The sequence below is a fragment of the Oryx dammah genome, unplaced genomic scaffold, assembly GCF_014754425.2.
Source record: "Oryx dammah isolate SB20612 unplaced genomic scaffold, SCBI_Odam_1.1 HiC_scaffold_29, whole genome shotgun sequence".
Lineage (NCBI taxonomy): Eukaryota > Metazoa > Chordata > Mammalia > Artiodactyla > Bovidae > Oryx > Oryx dammah.
The window spans coordinates 49,623,477-49,637,828 of NW_024070213.1; the positions used below are offsets into that span (position 1 = coordinate 49,623,477).

General features: G+C 43.1%; 1 protein-coding gene across 2 annotated transcripts in view; it reads left to right on the plus strand.

The window, feature by feature from the left end:
- APPL2 (adaptor protein, phosphotyrosine interacting with PH domain and leucine zipper 2) overlaps positions 1-14,352 on the plus strand; it is a 55,580-nt gene that overhangs the window by 36,779 nt on the left and 4,449 nt on the right. For both annotated transcript variants that reach the window (XM_040234818.1, XM_040234819.1), the window contains exons 11-17: positions 803-991; positions 2,434-2,476; positions 2,568-2,624; positions 2,725-2,813; positions 8,496-8,654; positions 8,816-8,868; positions 10,781-10,955. In XM_040234818.1, the coding sequence (XP_040090752.1) occupies positions 803-991; positions 2,434-2,476; positions 2,568-2,624; positions 2,725-2,813; positions 8,496-8,654; positions 8,816-8,868; positions 10,781-10,955 (765 nt within the window). The remainder of the gene's footprint in view (positions 1-802; positions 992-2,433; positions 2,477-2,567; positions 2,625-2,724; positions 2,814-8,495; positions 8,655-8,815; positions 8,869-10,780; positions 10,956-14,352) is intronic.

Consider the following 14,352-nt stretch of genomic DNA (forward strand, 5'->3'; position numbering starts at 1 on the left):
AAAGCTTGTCAAGATCACAAGCCACATATCTCCTTTAGTTCTGTACAGAAAACTCCACAAGGTTCTGGTGTTACTGTTCAGGAACTGGATTTTTCTCTTGTAAACAGCCCACAAAACAAGAATAACATCTAAGCTGGAACAAAACCCAGTCTGATAAAAAGGTCCCAGGATTCTGGGGTATGTGCTGTGGGCTGAGGTGACCCTGGTAACTCTGTAACTAGATTTCGAGCAGTTCAGCTCTGAGTCTTAAGAGAAGTGGTCTTTGAGGTTTTCAGTGTCCGATGGCTGACACTGGGTTGAGAAGTCAAGTCTGGCTGCAGTGGCGTAGGTGCCCCGCACACATCCTGGAGCTGGCCCTGGGACCAGCAGAGCCTGTCATCTCCTCACTCACTCAGGCTGCACTGTCCCCCCCACTGCTAGTCTTTGCACTTGAGTTCTTTTCAAAGCACTTATGCTTTAATGTCAAGAAACCCATCGTTTCTGAAACACTGAAGTGAAGTGAAGTCACTCAGTCGTGTCCGACTCTTTGCAACCCCATAGACTGCAGCCTGCCAGGCTCCTCTGTCCATGGGATTTTCTAGGCAATGGTACTGGAGTGGATTGCCATTTCCTTCTCCAGGGGATCTTCCCAACCCAGGGCTTGAACCTGGGTCTCCCGCATTATAGATAGACGCTTTACCATCTGAGCCACCAGGGAAGTCCTCTGAAACACTATCAGTACCCATAAAGAGGCAGCAAGACTCTTGAGGTGCCATTCATGCTTCCTAGTGCTCATGGGCTTTTCACAATTCAATTCTCACAGTAAAACAGGGCTGGTCTCAACCACCTGGGAGAGACTCTACTTCTTCACCCAAGGCGGGAATCTCATGTGCCAGCCCAGGGGCGCTGTGGCCGGGGGCCTGATCCAGGACCTGGACAACTGCTCGGTGATGGCGGTGGACTGTGAGGACCGACGATACTGCTTCCAGATCACCACTCCCAATGGAAAAGCGTAGGCCACGCGGGTTTATGTGGGAGGAATGGGCAGTGAGTCCGCCTCTGTGAGGGCCTCCTAAGTCACTCTGTATGCTGGCCCTCCTTGGGGGAGGCCCTGCTCTGGGTGATGTCGACCTTTCCAGAGGGTTGTTTTATGTTCTCTTTAAGCAAGGATACTGGACCATATGGAGTCCAGCCTGCCTTTTATAAGAAGTCCCAGGGAGGAGACTTCCCTGGAGGTCCAGTAGTTAAGACTCCATGCTTACACTGTGGCGGGTGCAGGTTGGATCCGTGTTCAGGGAACTAAGATCGTGCGTGCCACGCAGCCAAGAAAAAGAAGTCCCAGGGAGGATTTGTGTGGCTTTGGAGAAGGGGTGACCTACATGTGTAGAGAGCGATGGAAGGAGCTGTTGATCAGTAGAGACTCAGAGAGAGGGGTGGTGCCAGGCTCTTCCTGTTACTAGACAAGCCTTTGTGTCCACATCATGTGGGTTGGCTGTGCAGCTAAAGGGGAAAGTGGGTGCCTGCCTGAGGCATCCACTGCTCCAGCTGACACAGCTGACGTGAGCAGGACGTTCGGCTGCAGCAGTATCGTGTCATTAACACGCTGTCCCCACATACTGCTGTGCACCTTGGGCCCAGAAGTGACCGACCCCACACTTACACAGAGGCAGCCTCACATCACCACAGTAGACCCCGTCTGAGCGAGATCCCCTCTCACTTGGAGCAGTGGTCGGAAACTGCTTCACGTAGTCCGGAGCCCCGTGAAGTGTTCTAGGCCTCACCTGCTTGTGGGGAGGAGTGGCCTGTGCTCAGAGCTGCTCTGCTTACATTTCCTTTCTCCACTGGGCTTCTGAGCTGAGATTCTCAGGGGAGGGGGCAGTGTTGTATGGTGTAGACCGTCTCTTCTCCCAGATTGGCAGAGCATATTCAGACATCATCCTTCCTCCCTGGGTGCTGGGAAATGACTTGGGAATGAAGATACCGGATTCTAGTCACAGTCCCAGGCAGTTATGAAACTCCTCTGGGCTTCACTTCCCTGAGATAAGAAATAGGGATGTGATCCATGTTCCCCAGCTCCCAGAGATGCGATGAGGAACACAGGAGCTGGCAGGCGTGGAGTCCCTTCAGGAGCGATGCCTTTATGGAAGTAGGGCAGGATTGCACGTGTCTTACTCCCAGTCCATGGCATGCAGAGATTCAGTTCTTAGGAAGGCGTGGAATGGCTGCTGCTTCTTTGGGTGTGGCTGGAGGAGTGGTGAGGCCACAGTTTGGGCTGCCTTGGATCATCTACGCAGGGCCACAAGATGGTCCATGCTGCAGAATCATGACCTTGGGCTAGCAGGTCTGAGTCCAGCTTGCTCACTGTAGAGATGGGAAACCTGAGGCCCAGGGGAGGGAAGTATGCCCCAGTCACAGAGATCTGGGAAGCACTTACTTAGATGTACTTTATTTCAGGGGAATAATCCTCCAGGCAGAAAGCAGAAAGGAAAATGAAGAGGTAAAGATTTCGTTTGTTTCATTCTGTTGTAGTATGGTGGGTGACTTTGGGATTCAGCAGGTTTTTGTTTTTTTTTAAATGTCCTCTGCAGTGGATATGTGCAATAAACAACATCTCCAGACAGATCTACCTGACTGACAACCCAGAGGTAAGTCACAGCCACCCCACCTGCATCTCAGCACTTTTCTTAGTGTGAAAGGTAAGCGTCTACCTCCTGGACCTGAGTGTGTCTTCCTGTGGATTTTTAGGCAGTCGCCATCAAGTTGAATCAGACGGCTCTCCAAGCAGTGACTCCAATTACAAGCTTTGCAAAAAAACAAGAAAGTCCATGCCCCAGGTAACTAAAGGACAAAAGAAAAGTAACTTTTATGGAGCCAAACTTTGTATTAGGAATTTCACATGTACTAGAAATTTCATCCTTCCAGACCTCCCAGTTGAGCCCTGTACTACAGAAACAGTAACTCTGACCAGGAAAGGGTAAACACTTTGTTCAAGGTCACACCACAGATGGGGGACCAAGCCAGGATTCAAAGCTGTCAGCTTTCAACATCAGCGTCCTTCCCTGGGCCCATGTACCTCCAGCCTGAGCAAACAGAATGTGCATTGAGTGTCTAATAGGCGTTCTCCCCACATTTGTATCAGTATCAACAGAGTTATGGAACCAAAACAAAATTTTTTAAAATAAGGAAGAAAATCACCTTTTGTGTGTCCATGTTACAGCTGCAGGCCTTATCAGCACATACAGTGCTATTTTCATATGTGCATTTGTTTCACATACATATTTTTCATATTTTTACTTTTTTCATAATTGTTGCTTTCAGTTCAGTTCAGTCACTCAGTTGTGTCCGTCTCTTTGCGACCCCATGAATCGCAGCACACCAGGCCTCCCTGTCCATCACCACCTCCCGGAATTCACTCAGACTCACGTCCATCAAGTCAGTGATGCCATCCAGCCACCTCATCCTCTGTCGTCCCCTTCTCCTCCTGCCCCCAGTCCCTCCGAGCATCAGAGTCTTTTCCAATGAGTCAACTCTTCGCATGAGGTGGCCAAAGTACTGGAGTTTCAGCTTCAGCATCATTTCTTCCAAAGAAATCCCAGGGCTGATCTCCTTCAGAATGGACTGGTTGGATCTCCTTGCAGTCCAAGGGACTCTCAAGAGTCTTCTCCAACACCACAGTTCAAAAGCATCAATTCTTTGGCGCTCAGCCTTCTTCACAGTCCAACTCTCACATCCATACATGACCACAGGAAAAACCATAGCCTTGACTAGACAGACCTTAGTCGTCAAAGTAATATCTCTGCTTTTGAATATGCTATCTAGGTTGGTCATAACTTTTCTTCCAAGGAGTAAGCGTCTTTTAATTTCATGGCTGCAGTCACCATCTGCAGTGATTTTGGATCCCCCCAAAATAAAGTCTGACACTGTTTCCCCATCTATTTCCCACAAAGTGATGGGACCGGATGCCATGATCTTCGTTTTCTGAATGTTGAACTTGAAGCCAACTTTTTCACTCTCCTCTTTCACTTTCATCAAGAGGCTTTTTAGTTCCTCTTCACTTTCTGCCATAAGGGTGGTGTCATTTGCATATCTGAGGTTACTGATATTTCTCCTGGCAATCTTGATTTCAGCTTGTGTTTCTTCCAGTCCAGCGTTTCTCATGATGTACTCTGCATATAAGTTAAATAAGCAGGGTGATGCTTTAACTGCACACTATTCCATCAATTATTGTCTGTTTGACTACACTGGTTGTCTTCCCTTCCTTTCCTTGCTGTTGTCATTTATAGTGAGCATTTTCACACAGACAGCTATCCTCTTATTTAGAATGCTGCATTAGGATTTATTCTAGGAGTGCCCCCCTTTATCTAAATGGGATTTTCCATTAGTTAAATAATAGAAGGCTGATTTATCTGTTATGCTGATGAAAGCATGGTATCAAAGGGTGAGTTAAATCATGAGTGTATCAGGCACCCATCTTCAATGGCATGATAGAAAGAACCCCATTAACGTGTTTTACGGATACCGTCCAGTGATTCCAGAAGAAAGTTGTCAGAAAGCTCAGTTAAGTAACTTCCCAGGGTCTCAGTGCTGTGCAGTGTGGAGCCAGTGTTCACACACCCAACACGGGGATGTGAGGAGGAAGAGCATGAGATAAAACAGAAGACAGGTTGAGTCCGTGAAAGAATGGCAGCAGAGCAGGACTGCAGGACTGCAGTGATTTTGGATCCCCCCTTTTGGGAACTGAAAGGTATCAGTGTAACTAGATGAGAAGTGGGGAGGCAGTCGGAACGGCGCGGGAAGACTGCTTGATGACCCTTCCTAGGAGAGAGTGGGTGGGGTGGGAGAAGAGAAGGGCAGAGGGCCCCATGGGATGTCCTGTGAGGAGAACTTGAGCCAAGTGAATGAAAATGAGGAAGAGGCAACAAGTCTTGAGAACACTCCAGTGCCCTAATTTAAGGATACCAGTTTACACACAAGTAGCATACTTATCAAGTGCAGCTTCAAGGAAAGCACTTTATGAATGGAAATGGAAATACAGATCAAGCCAGTGGGGCTCCTCTCTGAGCCTCGGATTGGGTCAGTGTCTGTCCTCTCTTTGTAAAACCACGCGAGTGTGTGGGGACAGAGCGGAGAACAGGCACTGAAGTCAGGAGACGTGGTCTCACCAACACCTCTGCTCTGAACACAGATAGATGTCCCTGAATGAGTCATCAACACTCCAGGCCTCTGTCCCGACTCTGACATGAAATGAATTAGACCACCTCCGAGACCACCTCTTCCCGCTCTTAAAACGCCGTCTTTCTGGGGTGCCAAAGTTAGTAATTAGAAGGTGTGATTGGCTTTCTGAAAAAAGTTTGCAGCTCAGATTCAGTAACTGATTTTTCTCTTCTGTTCTAGAATATGTAAACCACATTCTTAGAAAGGACCCCATAGAAGAATCCCTAGAAAAAAATGACTAGCCAGCTGGCTGAACCTGCCCAGAGATTGGAAGGGTGACACACAGCTGCCCGGTGGTCTCTGAGCAGTGGAGGGGCAGGGTACTCTGTTAGGGTCAACTCATTAAGGATAAAGAAATGTTTTGATGACAGTGAGGGAATGAAGCAGAGAAACTGTTCTTGGGGACAAACTGTGTTCACTTCCAAGCAAATCTCCTGTGTGGCCTTCACTCGTTCTGCAGTTACTTATATCTGATATTCATTCATTTATCCTGTTGTTCAACACACGTTTGTTAAATGTCCAGTATGTGGCCAGGCAATGAGCTAGAGCGTGAAACTTACAGACTTGTAGGGAAAGACAGGCAAAACGTAAGTAAGTTGAAATACAGAAAGCATTATGGTAAAGATAAGAATGTTGTCATAAAGAATAAAGAGACCAATTTAGGGCCTGTCTGGGGAGATAGTATTTAAACTGAGAAGTAAGAGATGAGAAGTAGCCTCTCTTGCAGAGAGCCAGATGTACTGCATTCCCGACATCAGCTGTGGAGGCTGAGTGGCAGAGAAGAGCTTGGTGTCTTTTGGGAACTGAAAGGTATCAGTGTAACTAGATGATGGTCAGCCAAGGGAGGCCAGAGAGATGAGCTTGGGAAGGAGGGAGACAGGGACAGATTGTGAAGGAAGTCAGACTCACACCTTCCTCCAGTGAGTCACTTGTATCACACTCCCCTCTTAAAGACTGTGTTGAATAGGAGGTGTGACTCTGTCATTCTGGTTACTAAGGCAGTGTGACCCTGTGGGAAAGACTCAGTTCTTAATCTAGCTCACCCACCAGATGACCGAGCGCATTCAGGATCATCAGCTTCTCTAGAGGACATGGATTCCTTTTCTGTTAACAGTGGAGGTTAAACTAAGTGTCTCTCCTTGTAGTGATCATCTACTCTTCTGTTGTATCCCTGTCCACTTTCCATTCATTATGCTCATTTGTCAGATGATACTATAAAATATTTCCTTACAACATATTAAGTTACTGACACACTTGAGAAATTTGAAATACTGATACACAAAATATCAAATGAATAGATACTGAGAGTCTTCTTTTGGTTCAAATAATGTAAGAAATCAAAATACTTTTACTTTCTTTGCCCCTCACAGGCATTTACACTCTAGCTGGGGAGAAAAGATTATAAACATATGAAAGGTTAAATTATGCTGACATTGGGAAGAGAACAGACAGAGTAAATCACTGTTCAGACAGTGCTCTATTGTCTGGCCACAATCTCCGAACAGCCTGTGTGGCTCCAGTGCTAAGCCCTGGAGGCACAGGGAAGTCCAAGACTGTCCTCCTGACTTCCTGAGAAGAAACACAGGACTGCAGAGGAGGGAGAGGGTCAGGCTGGCTTGCAAGGCCTGGTGGGTGGAGGGCGATCTGAGCTGACGCTTGCAGTGTGGGAGAGAGTGGGTGAACAGTGGAACTGAGGCAGAGTCAGTGGCAGGAGGAGCACAGTGGAGGGCCCACTGAGGGAGGGGAGAGGGAGGCCCTCAGGAGAAGGAAAGCCAGGTGGTTGACTGCTACGCCAAAATGTAGTGTTCTTTCAGCAAACATTTGTGAGTGCCTACTGTGTACCAGTTCAGCGTTTCTCACGATGTACTCTGCATAGAAGTTAAATAAGCAGGGTGACAATATACAGCCTTGACGTACTCCTTTCCTATTTGGAACCAGTCTGTTGTTCCATGTCCAGTTCTAACTGTTGCTTCCTGACCTGCATACAGATTTCTCAAGAGGTAGGTCAGGTGGTCTGGTATTCCCATCTCTTTCAGAATTTTCCACAGTTTATTGTAATCCACACAGTCAAAGGCTTTGGCATAGTCAATAAAGCAGAAATAGATGTTTCTTATATGCAGAGTACATCATGAGAAACGCTGGACTGGAAGAAACACAAGCTAGAATCAAGATTGCTGGGGGAAATGTCAATAACCTCAGATACGCAGATGAAACCATCCTTATGGCAGAAAGTGAAGAGGAACTAAAACGCCTCTTGATGAAAGTCAAAGTGGAGAGTGAAAAAGTTGGCTTAAAGCTCAACATTCAGAAAACGAAGATCATGGCATCCAGTCGCATCACTTCATGGGAAATAGATGGGGAAACAGTGTCAGACTTTATTTTGGGGGGATCCAAAATCACTGCAGAGGATGACTGCAGCCATGAAATTAAAAGACACTCCTTGGAAGAAAAGTTATGACCAAACTAGATAGCATATTCAAAAGCAGAGACATTACTTTGCCGACTAAGGTCCGTCTAGTCAAGGCTATGGTTTTTTCCTGTGGTCATGTATGGATGTGAGAGTTGGACTGTGAAGAAGGCTGAGCGCCAAAGAATTGATGCTTTTGAACTGTGGTGTTGGAGAAGACTCTTGAGAGTCCCTTGGACTGCAAGGAGATCCAACCAGTCCATTCTGAAGGAGATCAGCCCTGGGATTTCTTTGGAAGGAATGATGCTGAAGCTGAAACTCCAGTACTTTGGCCCACCTCATGCGAAGAGTTGACTCATTGGAAAAGACTCTGATGCTGGGAGGGACTGGGGGCAGGAGGAGAAGGGGACGACAGGATGAGATGGCTGGATGGCATCACTGACTCGATGGATGTGGGTCTGAGTGAACTCTGGGAGTTGGTGATGGACAGGGAGGCCTGGCGTGCTGCGATTCATGGGGTCACAAAGAGTCGGACACAACTGAGTGACTGAACTGAACTGTGTACCAAGTGATAAATATGATTTAGCTACAGCTTCTGCCCTCAAAAACCTGTCTTAAAGAGAGAAAGATACAAGAAATAATAGGTAATAGAAGAAGTAGTCTAGCATCATGTGGAATGTCATGCATAGAACCAGCTGTAGGTAGTGGGAATATCCAAGGAATTTTAACCACGGACGTGAATGACATCTTAAAAGATTTATTGGAAGAGTAAGTTAGATCTTCTCCCTTATCTACCTGTAAAAGTCACATAGGCATTCAACATGTATTCATTTGATTGTAAAAACTTAAGGTCAAAAGGCATCAAAAAAAATTATTTTCCAACTTGGTACTCCAGCCAGAACGTGAAAGGTTCAGAGATGGAAAATGACAAGATAGTTCCTAAAGCAACAGTCATTATACCTGAAGCTGAACAACTAATTGCACCTGGAACACCTATTCAGTTTGACATTGTACTTCCTGCTACAGAATTCCTTGATCAGAACAGAGGCGGCAGGTATGGGCTAATAAGGGGGGTTATTTCTGGGAGAATGTCATTCCCCTCCCGCCCCCCACCCCCACCCCCAGAGACCGTCCCCTTCTTGCATAGAGTTCAGGTGTTAAGCATTCTTTGAACTGACGCCCTTGGGATTGTTTTGACTCTGGCTGTCCCCCTAGGCGTACCAACCCCTTTGGTGAAACTGAGGATGCAACATTTCCAGAAGCAGAAGGTAAGTGGCTCGTTCTGTGTGCTTTTTCTTTCCCCAGCACAGAATAATCAGGGCCCTTGAATGTGAAGTCATATTCTAAAAAGCTTTGACTTGAACTGTGAATTGAAATTACGACCCACAGATGTTCTGTGTGAAAACTCATTAGGACAGAATGCTATTAGGACAGGTCTAGCGTAAAAACTCGGAGAAGGCAATGGCACCCCACTCCAGTACTCTTGCCTGAAAAATCCCATGGACGGAGGAGCACGGTGGGCTGCAGTCCATGGGGTTGCCGAGAGTTGGACACGACTCAGTGGCTTCACTTTCACTTTTCACTTTAATGCATTGGAGAAGGAAATGGCAACCCATTCCAGTGTTCCCGCCTGGAGAATCCCAGGGATGGCGGAGCCTGGTGGGCTGCCGTCTGTGGGGTCGCACAGAGTTGGACACGACTGAAGCGACTTAGCAACAGCAGCAGCATAAAAACTGAGGGGTGGTTGACAGATTTTCTGCAAGCATCGTACCATTTAGCCACATCCATAACCTTTTTGTAGCTCCTGCAGAGCAATGTTGCCAAATCTAAATCTGCTATCACATTACTGCAAAACAGACTCCAAGAGGATAAAATCCAGATGTCATAAATACGCTATTTCATTTTAGAAAAGCAAAAGCACAAAAACAACTCATTCTTAAATTTGAAGATGACATGAAAGATGGAGGGAAAAATAAAAGGTATTTAATTCATTATAACTCAGATTGTTGTCTGATTTACATTCTTGTAAGGTACGTAAGAACACACCTGATAGAGCTAACCATAACCTGCTTCCCCACAGAGCTGCAGCTCCCAGCCGGGACAGTTTAGAAGTTCTGGCAAGCCTTTTGTTTTAACACAGCTTCCTGACTGAAGCCACAGGATGTCATTAGAATGAAATGCCACTTATTTAAATTTAAAAGTAGGACTTGTGAAGAGGCAGTCCTCACAGCTTTAGGCAGAAAAATGAAAAATAATGTTATTAAATAGGCTGTGCCTCAGATCTGACTCTCTAGCTGACTTTTCACACAGTCCACACTGTTTGTTACCGGTCTAAACAGAAAATATTAAACTTGTAAAAACTATCTTCATATGGGAGTAACCATTTATATAACATGTCAGTTATATTTCCCTAATGTGTTTTTTCACCAGTTTTTTAGGGGCTAGGATACTAATAGGGAAAACAAGTGAAGAAAATGTAGGCTTCTTACTTTCAAATGGTGGAAAGGAGAACTGTTGTTCTTACAGGAAAAAAAAGTTCTTTCAAACCTTCTTCATGATTTTCAGCTGTGATTGCTGTTACTGTTTGTCAGGTTATGTGTCATTATCAAGAAGCAAATACTGTAAGCTCATTAGCATCAAGTAAGTTAAGAGTTTGAGACCTCCCAGAGTTTATGGAATGTCATCACTGCCCTCCAGTAATAAATGATGTGCATAAATTGAGTGAGATCCAACATCAGGTCTCACTTTCTTCAAATCAGTTTTCTTCTATAAGAGGATTTTGTCAGCAGGCCAAAGTAATGAATGTATGTTCTATTATCTGGAAAAGTTCATTTTCAGAGAAAAGGTAAGATGATACACTTTCTCTTACATGTGGTCACCTAGAGTTTTAGTGCTAGAAGGACATTCATCTGGTTTCATTTTATAGATGAAGAAAAAGGTGCTTTTCTAGTCTAATAAATGGTTCCAAACAGACAAAATATAGACAATAGAAGATTCAGAGCTTTGGCGGTTTGTGGTTTACATAATCAGAGTACTGAGAAGTTTTGGCTTTAGAAAGCCCTCCAGAAAGCAAGGAAAATCTGAAGTTGGCCTGTCCTCAGAGCAGCACGTGTGCCTCTTGTACGTGGGTCGGCAGGCAGGAAGTGAACATGATCCTGAGCAGAAAATGCTCTCTTGCAGACTCTCTTTTGCAGCAGATGTTTATAGTTCGGTTTTTGGGATCAATGGCAGTCAAAACAGACCACACTACGGAAGTGATTTACGAAGCAATGAGACAAGTATTGGCTGCTCGGGCTATCCATAACATCTTCCGGATGACAGAATCCCATCTGATGGTCACCAGTCAGACTCTGAGGTACATTCAGTTTCATTTTTGGACTTTCTTACAGCTTCTACTAATTCCCTGTTAAGTCACGTCTAATCATCTAGAATGTTCACAGCAATGTTGATTGAATTCAATGTTGATTGAATTAAGTGAAGACACTATTCATGTTTCTGCTTTGCTTTTTATAATACATTTCAATTTCATAAGATACACTGGCTAAAAGAAGTGCCCTTAAAGACAAAAGCTGTTATTTTTAGAAACTGGTGTTTTTAGTGGTGAGTGAATCCTACCCCATTGTGCATAAAGATGCTGTCATTTGAGTGTATCTCTCTCTCAGAGCTTGCAAATGAAAGGGGTTTTTTTCTTTTTCACCTCAAATAAAAATTTAAAAACTGTGAAAACAGAACACGAGCCTACCTGAGATAACTAGACCACCATAAGGAAAACCTGGTTAATATTTATTGGGCTGAAAATAAAGAAGTCAAGCCATATCAACTACGTGATTTGGGGTTTCAAGTAATAAGAGCTGTATGAATGATGGCAAACAGTGGTCAAGCTGTGGTTGGCACAGGTTTTATTAAGACCTGCACTGTCCATACTGCAGCTACATGTAACATCTGAAACCTAAGTCATCTGAACTGAGAAGTGTAAAACACATACCAATATTTAAGCTCTCATAGTATCGTACCCACCTCAAAGAGAAAGCAAAGTAATTGTTATGTTAGTAACATGTCTAGCTGATATTTTGATCTATTATATTAATTTCACTTGCTTTCACTTTTTTTGATGCAGCTGCTAGAAATTTTTGAATTACATATAAGGCTTACATTAAATTTCAATGGGACAGCAGCACTGCTTTAGAGCCTTATTCCTGACTCTGGCATTTATTAGTTGTTTGAACTTGAGCAAGTTACTTAACCTTTGTGCCTCGGTTTCTTCAGTTATAAAATGAAAACAACCATATCCTACTCCACATAGTGTTGTCATGAGGAATAAATGAGTTAATTCATGTAAAACATTTACAGCCATGATTGGCACATAGAAAGTGCTCAATAAATGGGAAGTTTCAAAAAAAGTTAACCAGTACTTTGGCAAAAATCATAGTTTCTTCCATTTATTAAAATCAGTCCTTTTCATTTGTTACAAACCTACTAAGAATGAGGGTTTTTTTTAATTAGTTCATTTTAATTGGAGGCTAATTACTTTACAATATTGGGGTGGTTTTTGCCATACAGCAACATGAATCAGCCACGAGTGTACATGTGTCCCCCCTATCCTGAACCCCCCTCTCCACCCTCCCCCAACCCCTCTGGGTTGTGCCAGAGCACTGGGTTTGAGTGCCCTGCTTCGAGAATGAGGTTCTTACGAATAAAAACTTACATTTATTTAAAGCTTTTCTCCAAGTATGCCCTGGACTTTTCATAGGCATTGGCTCACTGTTCTTATGATCATCACCAAAAAGATTAAATTTATGTAAAAGCACTGAGAAAAAACATAGTGCATCAAAGAACACAATCCAAAAAAAAAGTACAAGACAACACACAGAATGGGAGAAAACATTTTCAAATCCTTTACCTAATACACAGAACTCTCACATATCAACAAAGGAAAAACTCAGTTTAAAAATGGACAAAGGAAAAAAAAAAATGGACAAAGGACTATCTATTCCTCCAAAGATATGTAACTGGCCAACAAGCACATGAAAATATGTTTGTGTCATTAGTAACTAACATGTAAATCATATCCAGAACAACTTCATACCCACTAGGATGACTAGATTAAAAAAAAAAGAAGAAGAAAATAGCAGGCGTTAGCAAGGATGTGAAGCAACTGGAACCCGTTGCTGGTGGGCATGTAAGATGGTTCAGCCACTGTGGGAAGTAACTTGGCCATTCCTTTGTAACTTAAACATAGAATTCCATTCCTGAGTTGATAGCCAAAAGAATTTAAAACAAGTGTTCATATAAGAGTACTATACACAATAGCCAAAAGGTAGAGAAATAATCCAATGTCCATCAAAAGATGAATATATAAACAAAACGTGGTATATACGTACAGTGGGATACCACTCAGCCTTAAAAAGGAATGGAGGTTCAGGAGGGAGGGGACATATGTATACCTATGGCTGATTCATGCTGATGTATGGCAGAAACCAACACAATATTGTAAGCAATTATCCTCCAATTAAAAATAAATTTTAAAAAAGGAATGAAGTATATACTACATACTACATATGTAGTATATACAACACAGATGAACCTTGAAAACATTATACTCATTGAAAGACAGACACAAAAAAGCCACATATTATGATCATTTATATGAAACATCCAGAATAGGCAAATCTAGAGAGACAAAGATTAGTGAGAACTGCCAAAAGCTGAGAAGAAAGGAGAATTGGAAATGACTGCTCTAATAGATACAGAATTTCCCTCTGAGGTGATGAAGCTAGAACTAGATAGTGGTGATGCTTGTTCAATCCTGTGATGTGTTAAGTATCAAGAATGGTGAATTTGATGTTAGGTCTATTTTATCACTATATACACACACATCCTTGTATGGGAATTCATATGTTTTTAGAAGTCACACAGAAAATCAGATCTTTAAAAGCAAATACAGGTTACCTGTTATACACAGCAAACTAAAAGTTTTAAATTTCCATTTATAGAAAACTTTTACAAAATACTTCGGTTATCCCAACTTGAGGGAAATTGCTTATGATGTGTATTTTAAAAATTATTAAATTCATACTCACTAGTGAAGACATAAATAATTATTTAGCTTTGCAGCTTAAAATTCCATGCACATTTTGTTAACCACCTCTTTGAAATTTACGGAGGTTCTTATCCCAGTTTTACAAAGCAGATGAGAAAAGTCACGGTGACTTGCATAAGATCATAAAGTTAGTATCCAGGAATTTAGTCTTGGGCCCTCTGATGATAAATATTGTTTTAACAAATATAAGTGTATATTTTTCAAATTGTTACCATGGGGTGGGGGACAGCGTTGTTGAAATATAACTTAACATACTGTATAATTTACCTATTGGCAGTGTTTTTTAGTATGTACATATTTGTACAACTATTACCCAAATAGAACATTTTCATCATCCCCCCCCAAAAAAACTCACACCCATTAGCAGTCACTCCTTTTCCCCTGCAACCTGCTCAGTCCTAGCCACTAATGTGTTTTAACAGATTTTCCTATTCTGGACATTCCATATAAATGGAATTATAACCATCTTTTAACAGCGCGAATAGACATTTCACTTTCACTTATGAAACAGCACATCAGTAATAATTTATATACACAATACTATGTTTTAGAAAGTAGAAATTTTAATCTATAAAGTAACAGTAAATTCTCTAAGGTAGTTTTCTCAGACATGGATGATCCTTAAAATGCTGTTAAGAGAGTATCTAGAATA